This window comes from Anser anser (genome assembly GCF_964211835.1).
Source record: "Anser anser genome assembly, chromosome: 2".
Lineage (NCBI taxonomy): Eukaryota > Metazoa > Chordata > Aves > Anseriformes > Anatidae > Anser > Anser anser.
Genome location: NC_139721.1, coordinates 100,097,273 through 100,121,016, shown reverse-complemented (window position 1 = coordinate 100,121,016; position 23,744 = coordinate 100,097,273). Strand labels below are relative to the sequence as shown.

Genomic DNA, 23,744 nt, shown 5'->3' with positions numbered 1-23,744 from the left:
CATTCAGCTGTACTTGACTCAATGATTTCAACACCGTGTGTTTGTCTGATATAAAGAACTGTGGAGTGAAATGTATGTAGCCTGAATGGATCTTCTGGAAGCAAATGGAAAACTTTAGCCAATTTTGAGTCAGGTACTTTGTATGTTTCTTGGCGGTGAGGGGTTTGAATAATCATTATACCTGATTATTTGTTTTGAATTATATTTTTTAATAACTATGTTACCTTCCCTTCTGCCAAACTTAAGGACGTTTTCGACAACTGGAAGTACTTGACCACGTCACTAGTGCCCTCTCGTCTTTGCTGACTAATGTGAATACCCAACAGACCATGGCCCAGGACACAGGCAGGGTTGAGACTGACCTCCTGGGTGCTGCGAAGACCAGAGCTGTGGTCACACAAGCAAAGAGGAGAAGAATAGGCCAGCTCCTGAGACAGGCTTCTCGGCAGACAGCGCTACTGAAACAGGGCTCGCTGGCACCTGGGGAAGTCCATCTGCCTGGCATGAAAGAGCAGCCTCCCCCTTGTGCAGATACTGCTGAGAGGGGAACAATCCAGGCGGGATTTTCTGCGCACGTTACCTTGGGCTCTTTGACCCCGGAGCAAACCTCCAGAGACAAAGGTTCCTCGGCATACCCAGTATCGCAGTGTCCACCAGCTCTGCCGGGGAAAACCTGGGCTTCGTCACATTTAGTGACTAAACAGCCCCACCTTTCTTCTGCATGTGAGGTGCCTGCCAAAGACAGGCCAAGAAGAGAGACACATTTGCTTCTGGCCCACACACTCAAAAAAGCAGCAGGCCTACACTGCAAGCCTCCAGACTCATTTGAAATGGAAGAGGTGAGGTAGATTTTTGTGTATGGCATGCTAGCAATGTCTCTCTACCCATATTTATTGTATAAGTTTGGATTCTTTTTTCAGAATGGAAGCTAGAGTAAATTACTTCAAACACCATGCTGTAGCATTATGGGGAAAAACAGTGGGATTTATACTGCTTATTGGGGTTTTGATTATTTTAAATTGTCTTTGTGTTGGGATACTGTCAAAGAAGTTGGCACTGAAGTTACTGAGGTAAGATTCATTCAACCAGTATGACAGCGTAAGATGCCAATATGTTTTATGCAATGCTAGTTTTTTTGTGTGTCTGTGTGTGTTTTATACAAGGAAGTTGCAGGAACACTAATACATATGGTAAAGGATATTTTTACAGATCCAGTCATTAATCAGTTTTTTTTTCTTTTTTCCCTGTGTTCATGTTCTGATGTGCTCTTTCAGAATGTTTCATCACAAAATTAGCCTTGGTTTTATAGCAGTGTTTGAAATATTTTATCACTCTGTAAGCTAAGCATCCTAAAAACAGACTAACTCAGAACAGCAGCTTGTTCTCATATCTGCTGTCTGCAAAGTCCAGGATGCACAGCTATCTATATGTTTTAGCAACAGTGGGTTGTCAGTGGGGTTCTGCATGAAGTAGCAGAGACCAGGATACTTGCCAGTCCCTTTCTTACACCTAGAATTGTGTCAGCAGCAGTTTTTCTGGCCACACAACTGCAGAAAAAAGGCTACAGTAGGATAATCTCCAATCATACAGACTCACTGGGATGCTGACAAGAATGCTCTTCCCTTTCCATCCATCCATCCATCCATCCATCCATCCATCCACCCATTCATCCGTCCTTTCCAGCCATCCTTCAAGAGTGAGGAAAAGTAAGGGGTCTTACAACTCCTCTGTAAGAAGCAAAGAAATAAGGAGAAAACAGACAGTTGGTCCCCTGAAAAATTAGGGAACTTGGGAAGGAAGGAAGGAACAGCAAATGGCTGGAAAAGGTCGGAGGCGTAAAAAAAGTTTTCCAGTTCTGAAAGTATTGGAAAAGGTCAGGTTAAGGTGGTGGCATTCTTCCTGAGGAAAGGATATTTATCATTTCAAGTCCCTTCCAAGGGTATCTTTCTGTGAAAGGTTTGGTGCAGCCTTTAGATCCTCAGAACTGATTCAAGAGTCAGAGCAAGGGCCTGATTATTAGCTTTGATAGTGAAGAACGTTTCTCCCAGAGATCTCCAGCACAGCAAATTTATAGTCCCAAAGTAGCCCATATTTCTTTGTGAAGTACTTAACATGCTGGACTTGCAGATCTGTGACTAGAGGTTCACGCAAAAGTGAAAACATTGACAGGGCAGTAAATGTAGATGATAGCATACTCCTCAGTTTGACATTTAAGACAATTTTATGAATGTTATAAGTTCAAATTAGACTGGGTATACACTGTTTAACTTCTGGGTATTCTCTACCACATCATTAAAAAAACTAAGGCTGTAAGAACCATATACTAGCTAAAAGCATTGGGCCACCTAGCTCATTAGTCTGGCAACGGCCAGTAGCAGATGTCTAGGGAAGAGAATAAGAAACAGAGGGGTATCGAGTGATTCTTCCCTCTCTGGCCTTTGACAAAGAGGGATTTAGAGATGTCTTGAGCTGCAGACTGCATCTAACCCACACCTAGCATGCATGTGTATGCATTACTTTTGTGTAATGGGTCCCTTTTTCCATAAGGATTTTTCTGAAGGAGGATTATGCAGTATCATGACACGGTGTTTCCATTGATACCATGAAAAAAGACAAATAGATCTTAATTCCTAGAGGTAAAAAGAAATCTGACCTTACATACACTCTACATAAAATCTTTGGCAAGATTTTGCCTCCATATGGCTACATTTCCTTGGGTTTCTTCTACTAAGTCATAAATTTTTCTAGGGAATTTTCTCTGAGGCTGTTCAGACAAGATTGTTAGTGTATTTACAGGTTAGGAACATGTATGTATTGATTACCTGAAGAAGGCGTGGGAAGCTTCAGAGACTAGAGCCTACTTTATGTCAAGAACATTTGTATATATATGTATTTATAAAGGAAACAACCAAAAAAATAACCATCTGAAAGATTTAATGTTTTCACTTTGTAATGTCTAGATATTTTTTATTCCAGCCCCCTCCCTGTCCCCGGCAATAATCATCCCCATAGATAAGAATTTTTCCTCTTCCTTTTCAGATTCAGAGCTTTGACGATGAAATTCCATGTGGAAATGCTCCTGACACCACTTCAGGTGAGTGTTAAGAAACAGACATTTTGCCAGATTTGTTTTTGAAGTGGTGTTCCCATGTAGTTGCTTCTAAAGCTTCTAAGAATATGTTTTTCCACTCCGCTCTCATCACCTCTGGCATTGGATGCATTATTCTAGACAACAATCTAGCATGGCCAGTCTAGACCTGATAAATGACAGGCCTGTAAAATGTACTCACCTTGTCAGGGAGACACAGAGCATACACCTGAAGAGGGTACTTCATATGCACAGATCTGAGGGTTTGGGGTCTCCACCTGATGCTTTAAGCAAACCTCCCTGCTCTTACCAGTGACACCAAAGCTTCACTCCCACTCAGGGACTCATTTGCCAGATCTGAATGACCCCGTATCTGCCAGATCTCAGATCCTAGGATCTTAGGAGATAAGTCAACAGGGAGGTTGGAGTTATCAGCTCTGCAACCACTCTGTATGCAGTTCAACCAAGGCTATGCAACCAGGACGTTCTGGTGGCAGCATGGCCTCTACTCCATCATCTGAGTCTCCTTTATCACATAGACTCTCGTCACATGAGCAGACATAGCATTGAATCATGTTAGGAAATAGTTGTTTGAGTAGTATATGAAAGGATTAAACACAAAGCTGTTAGACCAGATGTTATACTGTCATCTGGGGCAATATGAGCTCGGATCCTGAGAAGCATTTTCTGGCAGGAGTGGTGGTACTGGAGAAGACTGCTGTTCAGCCTCCAGAGCAGGGAGCATTTGGCCTTGCTCTCTAGTAACCCTTGATAACCAGTGCTTAGAACAGAACTATTACATTTATTATTTTATTTTTTTTAATGGAAAAGAAATTTTGTATGAAAGAAGAAATAAATACCAAGAATCAGACAACAAGGGACAAAGGTGAAAGCCTGGTGAGCCCTCAACTTTTGAGGACTGTGTTATATCACTTTTGAAGAGCTGGCACAAATAATTAAGCAACCCAGCTTCATACACAGATATCTAAAAAAAATTCAAATATCCACTGGAGCTGATCATTCATGGATGCCATTGGCTGGAGCGACAGCTGGATGTACAGGAGTGAGCCTTTTGAAGCCAGTGACATAAGTCCCACTAACTTCAGTTAGGCCACCAATTTCATCAAAGTGTGTGGGGTTTTCTTGGTAATTCGTAGAGCTGAGTAAATATGATGGAGTATATCATGAATCCTTTGGATGACAGGGGGTTATTTTTTATTTTCAATGTTTTGTTGTTGTTGTTTGTTTGTTTGTTTTGTAATAGATTGCATACCTATGGCAGATCTTCTGGCAGGGTTGTATGTGTTCAGTCTATCACTGCGTGACTCCAATGAAGGGACTTAATGTCAGGTCCTTGATGCAATTCAGGCTCTGTGATTTGTCAGCTGAGTTACATGACGTTGTTTTGATTTTGTTTTCTGATGGGTGTCTTGATCTTTATGAACAAAGGCGAGCCCCATACCAGTGCTCATAGCAGTATCTGTGCAAAGAATAGCAGTTCCCCAGGACATGTGCAATGAAAAACACCATTTGGGCAAACATTCATTGAGAAATGAACAAAAGAGAATGTGGACATATCCTGATGGGAAAAAAAAATCAAAATGTGATATCATACAATTTTTTTTTCCTTTCTTTGCCCAGCTGTAAAAATGACTGTGCTATTTAATGATAGAGACATTAGTTAAAGGATTTTTGAAATTAAATATGTGTATTAATCATGATGTAAGGAAAAAAAAAAGATAACTGAGTAGTCTTTTAAGTCATAGGAATAAGCATGTACTTGGTAGTAATTTCATAACAGAGAATGCAGAAAGTAATAATTTGTTTCTAATTCTGGTACGACTGTCCTCCAATTAAGTGATCAATATATTATACAAGTAAACTGCACTTATGTATGATTTATGCCTTCATAGCACCACAATACTATTTTAGACTTTTTTTTTAAACACTGGAATCTCTCTTCCTCTGTTGTTTTAGAGTTATTGATGCTTGGCCTAAATTTAAAGACCAATTTCAGTCTTTTTTTATGGGCTTTGTTTGTATTCTCTCTCTTTTTCTCACCGCTCTTAAATGGCATGCTTATTCCATACCCATGGGATTCTTACTACAACTTCAATTTGCTGCGTACCATGGAAGCAGTCTAAAAATCGCCGATTATGAATGCAGTATTGTTAGTAGTGAATAATACCTAGACCTTACAAAGATTCCTACCAAATCAGCAGAATTTGTGTCAGACTGATAATCAGGGGTCCTCAAAGCAGGAGACAGTAGGGAACAGGGTCCAGGTTCCATTGGTAGCCGATGCAAGGAAAACCTCAGCTCCCAGGAGAGCATGTCTGAAATTAGATTTGGACTGTAAATCCTTTGGGGCATAGGTTGCCTCTTTTACAAGGCTCATGCAGTGCCTGATACCATAAAGGGCCACTCTCATTTGGTTGTGGGCTCTGTTGGAAAGGGTTATGAGAGCAGCGATGAAGATGGGAGAGCCTGGCAGGACCCTGCTGAAATGGGATCTCACCTAAGCAGAGAAGTGTGAGGTGCCCACTAGGAGAAGAAATATAGAGAGATAGGAACAGACTGCTTTGCCTAGATGGAGCATATTAGAGCCGGGTGACTTATGGAAGTGCTTGTCCCAGTGGTATTGTCCCTTGACTCTGTAGCCTGGCCTCAATTTTAGTCCAATTGCTTAATTTTCTACACGCCCCATGAAAGTCAATTCCCTGGCTGCAGTGTGTCTTCTTTATATTTCTCCATAATGTAGATTCTGGCTGTTTAACTGCAGTAGGCTTTATGATAAGGCTTTTTTTCCTTCTCTCTTGGCAGAACGCTGAGACTTAATTTTAAAAGACGCTCAAACCCCCCAAACATCCCTGAATGACTTACAGGGAAAGCAGAGTGTTTTCTAGCTCTGTTTTAAAAAATATTACAATCTTTTTTATTAGGCAATTTTATCATTGTTATAAATAAGTAATTGTACTGGGGAGAAGGGATAATCCTTATTTAATTAAATTCATCTATACTCCCAGGTTGGCAGCAACCAGACATATGTGAGACTAATACCCACAGCCTGCCTGTATGCATGTGCAATTAAAAATTCACTCTACAGTAGCACTGGCAGTTTAGTGTTGCTTTTGGCATTTACAAATTCTTTTATTTTGTGACTTTTTTTTACCATACACATATGCTGGAGCAGATGTTGCTTATTTGTTGTTTATTCAAATCTGTAGGCTCTGGCAGCTAACTCCATTGTTCTGTAATGAAGCTTTATTCACTGTCCTGTATTAGGACCCAGCAAATGCATGACAGGCAGAGTTAGCTCTCAGCAGGAACTACAGTTATTGTCCTTACTTATTGGCTGTTTATATTCTAAAGCTCGCAGTTGAGAAAGCTGGCTGGGCAGGGTAAGGGGCTGGGGATGCTGCGTGCAGAGCAAAATTACTTGACTCCCCTCACTGTATCTTTGCCCTGATGAGGTGCAGGCTTGCATGCAAACTCATCTGTTGCAGGGATTTCACATTCAGCACTTGAAAAATAGAGCTGTTTTCCCCCTCCACCCCCTTTTCTGCCTTGTTCCACCCCCCATCCCTGCTGCTCCTTCCTTTTTCAATTAGCCTTTGTAAAGCACTGGGTTTAACTAAAGGATGTTTCAGTGTTTTTCACCCCTGTTAACTCAGCACGTGCCTGAAAATTCATTAGCAGCCACATCTATTAGGGAGGTATCAGAAGCCGGTGTTACTTGGGGGTGCCTTGTAGGCACCCGCTCCCCCTTGCTTCTTATTTACTTCCCTCTCCCTCTGCGGGGATGGCCACATGCCCAAGAGGCAAGAATTCCTGTGTGGTGCTGACCCGAGCGGACGTGCTGCTCCTGGGCACTCGAGTGCCAACAGAAAGGCATTAGCCTGCTGGAAAAGCCCTTGGTAGCCCAAGAGGCAATCAATCAGGGAAGTAACCACCTCCATCTGGCTCCCTGTGACATGGTAGCTCGCTACTGAAGCATTTGTGATTCATCTTGTCCCAACGAGTGGTGCCAGGGATCACATACACCCAGTTTTTGCAGCAGCTGGGAACGTTCTAGCTTCCCTGCACGCTGAGCTAACGCGTTAGCTCCTGTGACTTATCAAGTGGCAATTCTTTCAATTATCACACCTTCACTCCTCCTACTCACCGGCTCCTCTTATGGTTTGGCACCATGGGAATATTCGCAGAATGCAATTGGCATTTCTTGTAATTGACAGAGTGCCAAGAATGTGAATCCTGTTTGTTATTCATTATCCATTGTAATGTCTTCCTGCAATTGAAGGAGCAATGTCTTCAAAAGTGCAAGAAGAAAAGATGCGTATATTTCCTATGCTTCGAAGAGTATAGGATTTTTCAGGTACTTCTCTCTATTTTCAATGTAAAGAAGTGAACTGTTATTTAGAATTTCTTATTTACTGTAGTGCCTGCATCATGTTGTTTTTCTTCACTTATAACACAATGATTTTTTAGTTTTAATAACAGAATAAGGAAAGGCAAAGAGGTAGCCAAAGAGGTCGCTTGCTAAAGTGGCAGTCAAAATCTGGAACTTAAAAATTTCCTACAACTACTCTTCTGTTGGTACTGCTTGATATTTATGTTAAGATCTGCCATTAATGATCACATACAGTTTCCTCATAGGGGGTCTCCCTTCCTAAAACATGATGAGTAATAGATCCATAATACACTTCTGTATGTTCATGAAGCAGTCATAGCACAGTTCATTTGAGTTAGCATTACACAGATATTTTCACAGTAAAAAAAAATCTCCAGTCCTTTAAAAAAGATCCACAAAGATTTCACTAACAAGAACACTCAGAGGGTCCTGCGTTTTCTACAAAAAATAAAAAGTTTTGCTTTTATTAGTGTTATTTGTGGAAGTTGCTCCTGGATATTAATCTTTATGCATCCTGAGGAGAAGTCCTGTTTGCAACAGCTTTATCTTCTGCAGGTGACCTGGCACAAAGGAGTCATCTGCTTTCTTTAGCTGTTTTGTGTTACCTTCATTTGTTTTATGATGGTGAAGTCTATATTTTTTCCATCTTCTGCAAGTGAACCATTTAAAGGCCTTCTCATTTTTTCCTATTTCTTTACATTAGAGACCAATAAGGGAGATTAAGAGGAAGCTGTGTCATTTTCATGTATTTTGTAGCTTGAAGACATCTTGAGGGGAAGTTCTGTGATCCCAGAAATAAGCAGAAACTGTCAGAAAGTAGAGGCTGAGAGAAAAGAGAAAAGGTGAAAGGCAAAGTTATACAATTATGAGTTTTCAAACCTTCCTGTATCTTCTGCCAGTACAGAAACATCCTCAGTTGCCTGATCCCCTCAAAGAAGTCCTCTCAGAGAGGCAATTCTGTTGGTCTTGAGAATACACTGGCTGCTTCACTTTGTCACGGTCTTTGACATGTGTCACTCATCTGCATATATCCAAATTCATCAATGGATATAAAGGTGGAAACCCAGCAGGTGGTGATGCCAGTCACCAGTACAAAAAGTAGATGGGCAGCAAATAAAGGAAGTCTGACAGACTTCTGAAATGGTTTTTGGGAGGTCATACCTCCTGCCAACGGTGCCAGGAGGCCTTGGCCACAGTCCTCAGGTCAAGGCAGCTGTCCCAGGAACACTGGGGCTTGTATGATTTTCAGTGAGTACATTCCTAAAAGTCACTGCACATTTATAACATTTTGTTGCACATATGCGTCATATTTTAGGTCCTGCTGCAGCAGTCTGATTCATCCTGGTGGGAAAGGATATGCACACATCGCATACTTAAGGCAGATGGCCTAGTGAAAGTTATAAAACCTGCTGTTGTTAAAACCTTGGGGGGGAAGGGGGGTATAAAATACCTTAGGTAACCAAGAGGATAACCAAATAGTTTGAGGGATGTATTTAGATTATCAGCCATAGCCTTTTAAACAAGAAAACTTCTGAAACAAAATCCAGTTGTGCTAAAGCTGTGCTGAGGCCTTGAAAGAAGACCTTTTCTAGTATTTTTTTCTTCTGCCTTTCCTTTCTACACCCTCAACGGAGCACAGCAGGGTCAGAGCCTTGCCAGACCTCCATGATGCTGCACTCATGGTGCCAGTTGAAAGAGTGACCACTGAACCTTAAACCTTGTTACAAAATTTGTAATTCCTACCTCATGTCCTGCTCAGGCTTCAGGGCAGGTTTGTGAGAACATACATATGCTTTTCTGATGATCCAATATTGCTTTGCCATGGCTGTTAAAAGAGGGGGTTGATTCCCCCTACTGTCAGTGACCCTTTTGAGAAGGGGACATTGGTGTTATTTAGGGTATATTTTTGTGCTCTAGACAAGTCAGATTTCTTTCCAGATGAGAAATATGTTTCCTATTCCATAGATCTTTTACATACTTGTCATCTACGGACTGATTACTTAGCATTTTTCCTGATGAAAATATCACTGACACAGAGAGGCAGGCTTACTAAGCCTAACGCTCTTAGACCCCCCGAACAGAAGTTTAATTGATATTATCATGGAAATAGAGCTACTATAATTGGCTGTTGACCTCTACAAAGTAATGCCCAAAAGCCAGACACGTATTCTGACCTCCCAGTCGTGTTGACCACTGCTGACCAGGCAGCAGTTGCTGGACCCTAGCAAGAACAAAGGGGCTTTTCACTCATTTTTCTGAAAGGTCTCTGTAAGGTTTGCCAGAAGCCATCCCTCCTTTTGTGAGGTGCTCTCAGTTGCAGAGAGCCCTACAAGGCTCACTGCAATTGCTTATTTTTTATTCATTATCTCTGTGCAGCTGCTACTGGGAGAAGTTGTGATGTAACATGATCTACAGTGTAGGCTGATGACATTCAGCTCTACCTCTCATTTTCATCAGAAGCAGACACAACCATCACCCGTCTCTCCCGGCATTTGGCAGCGGCACGAATCTGAATTAATGACAGTTGGCTGAAGCTCAGTTGAAATAAGATGGAAGTAATACTGACTCTCAAGGAAAAGTAGGAGGAGGACCTGGCAAAGTTTGAAGCTGTTTCATCAGCTGAAGGAAGATAAAAGACTATTGTCAAAGTGACTGCAATTTCAGGTTTTGACTAGATTCATCACTACGCCTAACCTCCCAGACTGCAGAAACATCATTTATCACAGATAACTGCCTACAGTGTTCTCTCTTTCCCTGTCAAATTCAGCTCTTAGATTACTCATTTATACTTTTATCATTTCTAGGGCAGTGTGTTCTTGTGTAGGACAAGCAAGAAACAATTGGAAGCTCTGAGTGGCAGGCAAGGCAGACGCCTTACTCCCGAGCGTGGCAGCTTGCAGGGGTGCGTCTGCTGTTCTCAGTGACAGCATGTGAGATTCATGATGTCATGCTGTATAACCAAACCTGACGTGACCTTTGTCCCCAGATACTTTAAATACTTTAAAGGGGGTTTCCAGTCTCAGGAACCAAATTGTACTGGAGGTATTCTTAAAAAGGGCAAAGTTGGAGAATTCTGAATGGTGAAACCCTGCCACTGAAGTCCACAGACATCAGTTCTGACCTCCTCTGGGGAGGCAAAGGATAATTCACTGGTGCTAGGCAGGTAATTATATCCTTTTCAGTGATGCAAAAAGTAGTGAGCACACTACTTCCTTTGTCTATATTCATCTATGATTTGGGTAGGAAGGAGAGGAAATAAGTGCTTTTGTTTTTGTTTTTTAATATATATATATTTTTCTTTAACAAGCAGCTTAACAGAATATTATCAGCTAATTCAATTCTTCTACAAAGCTTCTTTCCACACATGAGCTATGGAGAACCTGTAATGCGAGCAAGCGAAAGAGCCAGACAACCCACCCACCAGCCCCATGCATTTCACAATGGAGTATATTTATACCTGCTGTCACGGTGCTGACTGTAGGGTACAGCAGATGTACTGAAGCTAGTTTTAAATCAGTGAATATGTCCACTGGTTTTAAAGCACGTTAGTATGTGGCTTAGGTATCAGTGGTTGTCTAGCTACAGGATCAGGGAGCCAAGTGTGCCCTCTCACCCAACTTCTGCGACAGGTTTTGCAGCCTGGGCACAGCTCCAGGCTGCTGTGCTCTGCCTGCTGGCTGTGCTGTGCCACAAGTGTGCTAGACATAACCATCCTATACGCTGAATCCTAAGCCAAAAGCTTGACTGGAACCTGGTGCAAAACTGCTTTTTCTTCAGGTGTTTTGGAGGACAAGAATTGAAGTTGAATGTGCTGATGGTAGACGTAGAATTGCTATGCAGCTATTTCTGCCAGTGCAGTTTGCATCTCTAATGCTCCCTGACCTGGTTCCCTGAGGTGCTCGCGGCTAATATTTGGAGAGCATATAGGTCAATCTCCTCCTAAAGGATTTGGGAGCGGTGCCTTGGGCAAGGAGTAGGAGCCTGCACAGGAGGATACAAAGCACCATGTGCGCACCCCCGGTCACAGGGTGCGGGAGCATGCCTGGAGCTGGGCATGTGTCTCCTGCTAATGATGGCCATGACATCCGGACCCCATGGATAAAAGAACTGCAGATTGAACATAGAGATGAATCAAAATATCTGTGGCTTTCACATGACACATGCCCTTTGCTTTTCATCTCCCCTGGCACTGTCTCACCATCTTGGGGTACAGCATATGTGTACTCTTGGCCTACGGCAGTTCCTTGCAGTTATGGGGCTGCTGGGCCTTCCCCTCTTGTTCAGAATGAGTTTGGCTTCACCCCCATGGTAAGAGATGCATACCCGAAGTCTTATATACCAGTGTTACCCACAATAATGGGGAGAAGATTATTGAAGATTGGGTGAGAGCAGGGGTAATGGGGTTTTGAGAAGCATTAAGAAATTCCTCAGAGGAGCCAGATTCTGTTCGTGTCTACCAGACACAGACCCTTTTTTGCCATTTGTACACCACTTATCATCACGGCATGGCACAATTAATAACAGAAATTACCTTACATAGAGTTTTGTTATTGTTTTTAATGTATTTTAACCCAGTCACACTGTGTTAGATGTTTGGCATGGAATTCCCCTTCAATTTTTTACTTCAAAGGGAGCAAGGGACAGACACATTTAGCTATGCTTGGTTTTGAATAAGAATAGGTGCCTTTGCTGCATCTGATGCGTTTTGGGGTGTATTACTTGCTTTCATATAATATGACTATTCTAATAAGATGGTTTATCTTATTTCTGTTATAATGTCATTGAAAAATGAACTCTGCAAAGGATGTTGTTAAAAACTGTGGTTTATGTTGGCCTTTGGAAACAAAATTTGTGGTTTATGTGCTGCTGCCATCTGGTGATTGTTTTCCTGAAATGCTGCACAAACAGATGTAGCTGTATAGAGAGGGATCAGTCCCGCAGCACCACTATAGTTAGAAGTATTTCTATACTGATGTCTCTTACATGCAAGACAGTTGTAGAGTTGTGTATTATGTTTGGCTAGAAGATAAATAATATAAATAATCCTTCTTAACTTAGTTCACTTGTTTGTCATCCTTTCTGCAATGTGGAAAGTGAATTGGTGTTATATATATACAGGAATATTTAAAAAAAAAAAAAAAAGGACAAAAAAGACTTTTTCTTTTGCATTTCAGGGGCAGTAAGTAAAATGCTTATGTCCATAGTTAACAGCCAATAATCAATGCAGTTGCCTGTGATGGAGCTACCTCCAAGTAGGGAAAGACAGCACGGTTTTGCCACATACATGGGAACCAATATGAACAGCAACATTTCTTTCCCTAAAATGCTGAAAACTGTACAAAATAATTTATTCTGGTGCAACAAGGTTTAATGGGCTTCAGAAAATCTACTGTTCTGGGTAACAATGCCAAAAAAATGGTTCTTTGTGACTTATGTGAAATATATATTTTCAGTGGAGTTTTATTAGTCCTTAGTGGCCAGTAGCAGGAGAGGGGAGTAAGCTGCAGCAATTCTCCCATCACAAGATAGGACCATCTGTAACTGCCGTGCAGTTGACATATTCTTCTAGCACACAGCCAGCTCTTACTGCAACATCCTTTTTTGTAATGCTATAGACAGGGCAGCGCTGTTAAGGGTAACATACAGACCTACAATTCCCAGAGCAGGAGGGATAGTGTGTCCAAACGGGAAGGATATTTGTAGGTACCCAAAATAAACCCATTTCTGTTTTGAAAGTATTGTTCAAAAATGTATTTCTGAAATGCTTTTTGTCCTGTAAGACAGAAACAATTCATTTTATCTATTTTTTTATTTATTATTATTTATTATTTATTTATTTATTTATTTATTTATTGCAATATTTTGGAGAATCAGAGCCGTCGCATCTTTCACCTGCTTCTGCTAGAGCTGTAGAGCTGTGCAGCTTTGGTGCCTTTGGTATTTGATGCCTGTGTTTGAGAAGCAAAACACAGAACATAAGAAAACATCTGTTCAGTTCTGGCACTTCCATGGACATGGTGTGACTTTCATTCATTCTGTCTCTTACTTCAGTGGTACTTCCATTCAACTGTTGTTGAATTGAACTATTGTTGAACTGAAGTGTTTTTCAAGCCCCAATCAGCAAGGTATTTATGTGTGCACTAAACTCTGGGTGTGGGAACATTATGGATAGATTTAAGCCCAAATCTAGTTTTCTTGCTGAATTTAACATGACCATTTAAGTTGTAATGATGCTAGTGCCTTGAGAGTATCATGTGAGAGATTGCATACTGTCTTTGCTTATATAGCTAAGTGAAAAATTTAGACTAAGCCTTTCAGGCTTCTTTTACTTTCATGAGATATCTGACTACATTGTGGCTCCTCTGCACTGTTTAGTCCCGTGTATATAACAGATAGTTTTAGAAATGCTTAACTACATCAAGGTCCTGCAACATTTAAATAACTACAAAAAAAAAAAAAAAGGCATTGCTAGGCTGCAATTGGCCATTCTGTTATTTCCTATGACAGGATGAGCAGTCCAGATTTTAATTTGTGAATTTAAAATTCAAATTTGCACAAATGCTCTTGCCTTTGAAATTTTTGTGCCTGTGCTTCCCCAAATACTCAAATGAGGTAGAAAACAAACACTGGAGTGCACTGATCCATGTTAATGTGATTCACTAGACATACAAAAAATATAGTATGATTTACAAGCAATGCAGAAGTTCTCATGGCACCTTTTCATGTTGTGAGTATTCTCCAGGCTGGAAACTAGAAAGAGGTTGTGTTGTTTGCGGCCAACTCCACATAAAACCAGCTGCAGAGTCTTCAGAGGAACCCAGAACTGCACTCCAGCACTTATTTTTTTTTACTAATTAGGGAATATTCTTTCATTAGTGGTAAACCTAGCAGCCCAGTAGATTCAGAAAGATCCTGCACGGAAGGCTGGTGAGTACAGAAGCCACTGTATCTGCATGCCAATAAGGGGAGAGAGAAAGTCTCTTAATGAAATTGGATTGATCAAGTAAATGGTTGGAAAGCTGTGGGACCTTTGAGGTTTGGAAGGCATGTACTTTCTTATGTGGTACAAAATGAAGTAGCAACCTGATTAGTAAGTTCCTCTAACCTATTTTTATTTAAAATTCAGGCGGAACAGAAATGGAAGGCAGGAGCTAAACTATCCCAGTTCAATTAGCACAGAAAGGCGAAGAGCCAAGGTTTTCCTCACCAAGGTCTTCAGGGGCGATTCTCAGGTTTCCTCTTTCCAGCATAGCCAGATGTATTCTCCGCACAGGGCCCAGAGTTGTAATTTTTATCTCATAGCTGAATACTGGTCTGCGTCTCTACTTCTTCTCCAAACATACTTTATCTTTCCTTTGTGTGATGCTCTGCATGTATTTGCAGAATCTCTACAGGTTTGGGTGTCTCCACACACTAGGAGAACTGAGTGGAACTACATGAATAATGGATATTTTGGTTCACTGGATGAACCAAATGATTAGGGAAAAATGTGGTTTAGGTAGACTGGAATTAAAAACATGTTTTGCTTAATGTTCAGGTGATTTAACCCATTTTTTGCACCTTTGTCTTTTAAATTAAAAAATGCAGTTGCTCTCAGGAAAAAAAAAAAAAGTATATTTGAAAGAGAAAGGAACATTTAAAAAATGCCAAAGTATACTATGCAAATTTTTCTGATCCTTCCTCCTATCTTTTTGGTCAACTTGTATGCTTCCTAAAGATGCTCTTCCTGTTGCTGAAAGACTTAGATCATTTAAAAATAAGGAATTGTTGCTTCTAAGCAGTGAGAGTTCTTTAGATGCTAGCAACAGCATACAGTCTGGATATTTTCAGAAAAGCTGATATTTAGAGGAATTTGTCCTGGGAGACCTAGCAGAAACTTGGGCTATGGCTATCCTCACCAGGTACTACAGCCTGCCGAGAAAAACTGTACTGTTACCATTGGCAAACTATTACCTTTCACAAAGAGGGAAACTCTGTTCCTTCTCAGGACAGCATTAACCATGCTCTAATTTTCAGTCTCGCTTACTCCCTCCCTGCTTGGGACACGAAGTGGAAATGAAGTGATGGATGAGGACTGGGCCAATCTAAAGCACGGTTTCCCCAGTACACAAATGCTGCCTTCCACTATGCAAATATTACTTGACTCTGGTATATAGACATTAAACCAGACACGGTTTACTTGACTCTCGTATCCAGACATTAAAACTGAGCTGCCTTAATTTGAAAAGGATATCATGTTTAACCTAGTTTCTACACAGCCCCAGCCTGCAGCAAGACCTGCCTTCCCAACGCGGCACTGCTTCGCATTTCTCCTGGGAGCATGCTGTTCAGCTTGAAGTCTGTGTGGGAGCACTATGACAATCTTCATAGCTTTTCACCTCACCTTGAATTGGAGGACCGTATTTGTTTTCACTAAGTCTTATTTTAAATTCAGACTTCCATGGAAATCACTGAAATTTTCACTGGCTTTGAATAAAGTATTCCAGAGTCAGAGAAAAATCTCATCTTTTAAAAACTCCTTATCTCTACCTGCATGCATAGCTTAGATATGGCCTGGCACATTGGGTAGGATCTCACATGTCAGTGTGGGATGTAATGATTAAATTAGGCGCCTGAATGTACTTGGAAAAGATCTGCAGCACAGATCCTCAAAGACTTCACTTTATATGGATTAAATGGGGAATTTAAGTCTTTACGCTAGGAATATTAGTTAACTACACGTCTAACATGTAGGTAGGTGCAAATTAGATGCCTGAGATGAAGGTGATTTCACCTTCAGCGGTTTGACTGAACTGTGCTTAAGATGGTTCTCATTCAACCATAAATTTATTTTCTCTTAGAAGTTTCTATTTTGCTTACATAAAAATTGTAGAAACCGGACTCATACTCAGAATGGTCATTAGGTCCTGTTACATAACCATTTTTAAACACAGATACAGGTTTTCAGAGTGGTTTGAGCCTTGGTTTATGTATATATCTTGAATGTTATTTAGTGAGAGCCATGATAGCTGAGCACACATGACACCTACTTCCAGGGGAGTTCAGGGAGACTCGTGGAGGTCTTTCTGTAGCCTAATGGCAATGATGTTAACTGTCTCTGTGGACATTTAATCTAGTCATTATGTTTCACCTTGTGCCTAAAGATCAGCCCAGAGTGCACCATCACATACCTTGAGTAGTGCTCTAGCTAGTGCATGGATATATAAATGTGGCTGGACAGACTGGACGGTTGCAATACATAAACACTTTTGACTGTGTTGTTGGAACAGATGCATTGCATTTATTGTAAGTAATGGGCCAGACCTGACTATAGCCACCTGGTCTTGACTAGGTTAGAAGGTGAATTCTAACAGCACTACTCTTCCATTAAAGGTTATGCTTTTTTTTTTTTTTAATTCTTCTTTTTTTGCTTTTTTCCCTATATGTAATTTATAGTAGCATTTCAGCTACTTATGTATTCTACATGTTTCAGGATTAAAACAGGCACTAAATAAGCAGATAACATGGTTTTCTAACTCTGCAGACTTTAAAGCTTGAAGGTCAAGCTTTGTTGTATCCTCTAATGGAGGGTCTTTCTCTCATGGGGCGTTATTTTGAGTCTCACAGTGGCTCAACTATAGCAGCTAAAACATTTCTACTTTTCAAAATTTTTTAAGTCTTTCTTCATTTTTATGTATGGAAAACTATAGGACAGACTAACACACTGGAAGCAACAGCTGGCAAAGATGCAAAGGGTAATTGAAACAGCTTTAAAAAAAAAGTTTAGAGAATCTGTAGAGCAGTCTCCCTGGGGGAGAAGCTGAACCATGATGTCGTCTGTGGGAAACTGCAACGATGAGTTTTGAGACCACCCACAATACAGGCATTTTTCAGCAACTTCATTGCAAATTTTGTAATGTGTGAGATGGGAACCACATATTTCTCATCTGAAATAAAAAAGTGACTGATATGCTGCTGATGATACTAACTGACAATGCAAGTAATTCACTTAAAAAACATAATATGTGTTTTTGGTTCTGCAGTTGCTGTCTACAAATAGATTGCATGATTTTCATTATTAGATGCCTCATCCTTTTGTTTCCCCCAGCAGAGGTGATGGTGACAAGAACAAGCAGCTGCCAGTCAGACAGCAGTGGATTCATGGAGGAGCTGCCAGAGCCCTTGGTTTTGCAAGTAAGGAATCAATCAATATTCGGTATTAATCAGCAGGTCTATGAAAACTCTGTAACCCTGGCACAAGTAACAAATAAAAAAATAAATAATCATGGAGTCAGGAAAGCTTCATGAAAACAAATTCATCTTCCTAGAAAACCTCAGAAGGCAAGAAGCATTCTCATTGCTTTGTGCAATTCTTCCACCACACTAATACAAGGTTTGTGCAAGGTTAGAGAAGAAATAAGACATGAATCTTTGATTCTTTGGTTTTCTGGGTATTTAGAGATGCATTTGAAGATGCCTCCTGGGCCCAGGGGTGCCCAGAACAAAGTAGTGGTTGCCAAATGAAAATGATAGTAAAACTGTAATATTCTTTTTTTTTTTCTCTCCTTTTTTTTTTTTTCCTTTATTTTCTTCAGAATGCGTCTTTGTCAGGAAAGATGAGTATTATTTCTGATAACTACAATGAAGGAACAGCCCTGTCACATAGGACAGAGTTTCCTATGTTAAATCAAGATTTCCAACAAAATCCAGATGATTGTGTTACTGAGGTCTTCATCACAGCTTATGAGAGCATCTTGACAGTATCTAAGCCAACAAAAGCATGCAGTGATCGGGGAGAAGAGATTTGCCTCCTGCTGACTGCAGAAAATGGTGATTATCAGACCCGTAATGCTGATCTGCAGACTTATGTCCAAGAAAGATTACACGATATGGACAAGAAAGAGCATAAAACTGGAAGAAAGCAACTGGAAGAAGAGGAGTGCATGAAACAGTACACTCCTTGTTTTAAGAGCGATACTCAGGATGAAGGAGATCCTATCTCCTCAAAATTTGTTCATCAGTTTTGTTTCAGTACAGGACATAAAAATACAAATATAGTCTTCACTGAACTGAGTGATACAAACCATGCAGTCATCAGTGAGAGCAAACACAGAGGCAACGATGAAGGTGAGAGGTGCCTGACTGAAAAGCACGTTGGATTTGCATATCATGAAAATGCCCATGGAAGCAGTATAGAACATGTTAAAGGACTCTGGTGGGGCCAGGAAGTGGTTGGCAAAGATGGTACCCTGCTTGCAGTGAATGAGGAGACAAATAGACAGATGCTCTGCAACATGGATAGTAATGCAAAAAACACAAGATACTTCTCTGAAAGGGGGCTCCCAGAAACTCTGTGTCAGGGCACAGCAGTGCAGAGTGGGAGTAGTGCCACTTCAAGCAGATCTCCACAAGTATCTTGCAGTCCTCCCTGCTGCCTAGCAGAAGGGCCTGGATTAAGTTCCCCTGAAGATCAACAGACTGGTAGCATAAGGGAGATGTTAGGTGCTGACAAACCTGAACAGGCAGGCACTGTCCAAAACTGTGAAATGACTCGTACTCCTCTGAAATCTGTTACTGTTCAGATGCCTTCAGGGCTGGAGTTTACTTCAAGGGTGAAGTGCAAAGGGCAAAATGCTCCTCGTATTGAAAGCCTTGCTAAGGATGACCCTATGGACTTGTCCAGTGTGTTAGCACACTCTGAGGGTGGTCGTCTTGTATGGTCAGACCCAGGGGCTTCAAAGGACGGTGTGAAGCAGACCGCTGAGTCCTCCAGCCAAACTGACACCCTCAACAGGAAAACCAGGCTGTCACCACTGCTTTGTCCACCCCATAGCCACCTGATAAAATCATCCTCTCTAGACAGCATACTCTTTGGCAAATACAGGTCGCACCACTGGGATGAAACCTCTGGCATCACAGGTGCACAGGGCAGTCACTGCTGTCACTGCTGCTGCTGCCACAGCTGCTGCTCAGGGACATACCCTGTGCCTGTTTCTCCCCATCGCCCTGTAGGCTGCTGCTCAAACCACACCACCACCAAGCTGCACCTCTTGAAGACACTGACACTCCTGCAGGAAACTGCAATGCGAAATCTTCCTCCAGTGAGTAGGTTCCTTCAAATAATAATGCATAGATGGCTGAAACACTTATTTGCTAAATGCACAAGCTATCTTTCTCTTTCCTCTCCTGTTTTGCTTGTTTCTTTAGTGAGACATATCTTGGGAATACAAATGAGAAAATGGGGAGGGAAAGAAGCACCCCGTTCTGGACAGAAATGGCAAACATGTCTGTGTACCTTCAGTTTTGTTGGGCTGCTTACTTTCATAATGTATGTTCATCAACTCAATCTTAAAATATTTCCTGTGAACTAGGTGATAAAGTTTGCAGGTTAAGTGCAGAGAAGAAATAAGATTTGATTTACAGAATGAGTTTCTGTGAATCAGATGATTTACAGTAACTGAGTATTATACTGGGTAGAAGAAGCAAGGTTATATGATTTAGTGCAATCCTCTTTTACTGAGAACTAACTTAATTTACATTATAGTGTTTGTTAAATAGTAACTGTGCATACTCAGATACATACCATAAGCCAAACTGATTTAAATCGAAGGGAAGAGCAACTTCAGAGCCTCAAGCCATTTTATCATGGTAGGATAAGCAGTTTTCATTAAATATAAGGCTGTGTTAAGATGACTATTTGCAATAAAAAGACCAATAGTAAAAAGTCACCACATTATTATTTTTTTTAGTCAGAATTGCTGAGAGTTCCCAAAAGTTGTGAAAGACTCAGGGTGTGTTGGGGAAGAAAGAAAGGAAGGGAACTGAGAAGGACTCTTATGTCCTGAGAAAAATGTGGTGCAGTATACATCCTGCTGGTCTGCAGGACTTCCCGTTTTTCCTCTTTTGATGCCACATCACTGAATATATAAATCTGCAATCTCTTGTCTTTGAGCACTATATGGAAAAACATGCATTTGTTAGCTATCATGATGTTGCCACAAGATGGCAGTGAATCAGTACCTTATGGTGGACTAGAAGCCCGTTGTCACTGACTACTGCTTAATCACTCTTCTAATAGGGGCTAGTGGTGATTTTTCTTCTGCAGTCTGTGGACAGGGAGTGTGGGAGGAAAAGGCTTTGCACCATACTGTTATCCAAGATCTGTCATTAGGGATATGGCTTCACATCTCAGTCACTGTGCAATAAGAGAGTGAATATACTGAATATTAGCCACTCTGTAGATATTTCATGGGTGCATATTTATGCTTTACACTAAAGGTAAGGTAGTTTCTATGTATTTTACTGTAAGAAGCTCTCTCAGATTCTACCCCATTTATCAAGGGCATGCACGGGGAATGCAACCACTCTGGAGCAACTGGTAGATAGTAAATTGACCCTACTTGTACTCACTTTACTTGAAACAATGGCCTGCCTGGGAGTGTTCCTGGGAAAGTTAGTCCCCCTTCCATCCTTGTTGAGATTGAACTATGAATAAATCTATGTGAACATGTGCTCTGTGATATGCCTGAAGAGTCAGTGCCAGGGGAGCTGCCCTTAATTCATCCATAACATTTTCACAAACCTCATTATACTTTTTGGATGTTTTGCATGGTGTTTTCCAGATTTCTGTTAGTCCTGAGGAATCATCTAGAAATTTACCTATAGCCTGTTGACTTCTTCATAGTGACATGCATGAAAGGAGATCTTCAGTCTCATTTGGGCACACCTTTCTGATGGCTAGATGTTCTGATGGCTAGATATCCTGATGGCTAGACTTGGTGTTGAGAAGAAATCATGTTTATTATATGGGTACTGCTGACTTATATCCCTGCGCTCTCATCTAGGAACAGCCAAACTTTCTGAGGACTGAGATTAAAGACTGTGGAGGGGAGCTGAGGGGGGATGAGCAATCAGCCAACACTTGATCTGAAGGTCCTCATAACACAGTCGACTGCCTCAGTGGGGTGCATGGTTGTTGCTCTAACCTATAGCATTAAGAGAACCAACTGTGCTCCACAAGGAGTAGACTCTTAGGAGAGCTCTGCTCCACTACAGTCATAGGACCAGCTCTATCAAATCACTACCAGTCTCTGATTAGCCCTTTCTGATGCTATCCTATGTCTCTTGGGGCTAGATATTTCATTTGCTGTTATGGAAAAGTTTATCCCTGGGTTCATAATCATCAAGAGCGTGCCTGTTGAAATGGAGATTGAGGATGAGGTTTATCAAATGCACGGTGAGCATCTTTTGCCCTCTAGCTGAAGCTGGTCCTTCAGCAGGGCTGACTTCCTCATGTTTCAGGCCTTGTTGGGACTGAGGGACACATTCAAGCATACAAACATGAAGAGTTCTTCAAAGGCCGTGATTGCAGGGATCCAAAGAGATCAAGCATTGCCACACTTTGTAGATGTGCCTCTTGTTCTCTGTCAGTTACAGTGGTCAGCAGTGGAGTGCAGGTTCCTACACTATCTTCCTATGGTTTACTAGAGACTAAAATCTGCCAAAACAAGAACATGCTGAACTTCTACTTGCACTCTGAGCAATTTCAGAGTAATAGGGGACATGCCTTCAGAAGGCAGGTGGTACTGTCTCCGAAATCACTTTGATGATGCTGTCTACATTACTTCCTTTAACAAAGTGTTAAAAGTCAAGGACAAGTCTTTAATATGTCTAGAAACTTAGACATCTATGGACTCTAGTAGCAGGATTTATTTTGATGTTACTAGCAGGTTGCGCTTATATTATTCCTGTGCTCCAAAGTAGTAATGGGAGAATCTTCTTAAGATTTTTTCTATACTATCGCTGCTCATTCATCTGGTTTCCTTTGAGACATTCCTGGTGTAGATGTTTACATCAGAGTAGATGTAAGTGATTAGTCATACTAGATTACTTCTCTCAGTCAAGAGAAATGGTGACGTTTAATGATTCTATGATTTATGGCATAGATCCTCTGACATGTTACGGGTGTCTGATTTTGAAACAGAACAATTGCTCTGTTGCCGTACTTGGATGTGTATCTGTTATGGTAAATGTCTGCACTTCGTTAGATAAATCCAGTTCAAGCTGTCTAATGGGTAATAGATGAGAAATTATCAGAAACTTAGCAGAACCTGTTATGAAAGACATTTGTACCTCTCATAGTTCTTATATTTCTTCCCTCTCACGCTTACTCTCCTCTCTCTTCCTAGTTCTCTTTTTCAAAACAGTTTCTAACTTCCAGTGGACAGTAATTTCTCATTAATTCATAGCAACCCATCCTGCTGGAAGATAGTATCTGACAACAGCATAATATCAGGATTTGGCACATTTTGCCAGATTTTTGATCAAAGTCCATTTCCTACTTCAGTGGCAAAAATGAAATTCCCATTGACTTGACTAGTGCCACTTCATCCTACATCGTTTAGGAAACAAGATGGTGACTGGGATGCGAGTGATGCACCCAGCACAAACACACCTGAAGTGCCATTTGGACTTTCATGGCAGCTGCTCACAGAGCCCCCTTTGTGCAGGTAAGAGGTGGGCCCATGTCCTTTGCTCTGCCAGCTTCAAATGCATTCGCCATGGAGGCACTCAAAGAAAAGTAGTAAAATGGGGTGTCTTCTTGCTTTTCTATGCAGTGTACCCTCCAGGAAATAGAACTGATGAAGATCTCCTGCCAGCACTTCCGTGACAAGCTGGATGAGATTGAACAGCACCTGACCGAACAGCAGGCACTGCTTTCTGATGTTATGCCAGATGAAGGAAGGTAAGGCAGCCCCACACACTTACTTAAATCCAAAGCTAGCATCAGCAACAGCCCATGGGCACTTACAGTCTGTCTGGACACTTGTGTTCCCGCAGCATTACTGGTCAGTGAGGTGTAGCCATGGGCATCCTGCAAGTGGAAAAGTATTGTGATTTTTGCTCAGAAGAAAGTCCAGCTACTCTATACTGTTCAATCATGTATTATGAAGGGGAAAATTGCTCTATAAATGTAGGCCAGATTTTTAGTGTGGAATTACTATATTTTAATAGTAATAGGAATCCAGGAACAGATTTCAGTTAGCTCTTCATGGGTTCAGCCCACGTTCACAGTGATTATTGAGAAGCCTCATTTATACAAAAAGTTAGTAGGGGCTTCTAGTCTTGAGCTGCCTGAAAGTAGGACATTTGTGCAGTCTTTGTGATAGTAATATATCAGAACTGATGAACCTGCCCAGACTCAAGCCCACTCTACAACTGCAACATGCTTAATTTTGCAAGTGGGGTAACTGAAGAACTGGAGTT

General features: G+C 41.2%; 1 protein-coding gene across 11 annotated transcripts in view; it reads left to right on the top strand.

Annotated features, from left to right (window-relative positions):
- ITPRID1 (ITPR interacting domain containing 1) overlaps positions 1-23,744 on the top strand; it is a 47,322-nt gene that overhangs the window by 21,339 nt on the left and 2,239 nt on the right. For 7 of the 11 annotated variants that reach the window (XM_083822214.1, XM_083822209.1, XM_083822217.1 and 4 more), the window contains 5 exons: positions 247-839; positions 3,040-3,094; positions 17,587-17,672; positions 18,074-19,579; positions 23,096-23,223. In XM_083822214.1, the coding sequence (XP_083678340.1) occupies positions 247-839; positions 3,040-3,094; positions 17,587-17,672; positions 18,074-19,579; positions 23,096-23,223 (2,368 nt within the window). Of the gene's footprint in view, positions 1-246; positions 840-3,039; positions 3,095-17,586; positions 17,673-18,073; positions 19,580-22,726; positions 22,843-22,882; positions 22,988-23,095; positions 23,224-23,744 lie in introns of those variants that run through there. The other 4 variants (XR_014578917.1, XM_083822213.1, XM_083822211.1 and 1 more) reach the window with 4 other exon arrangements.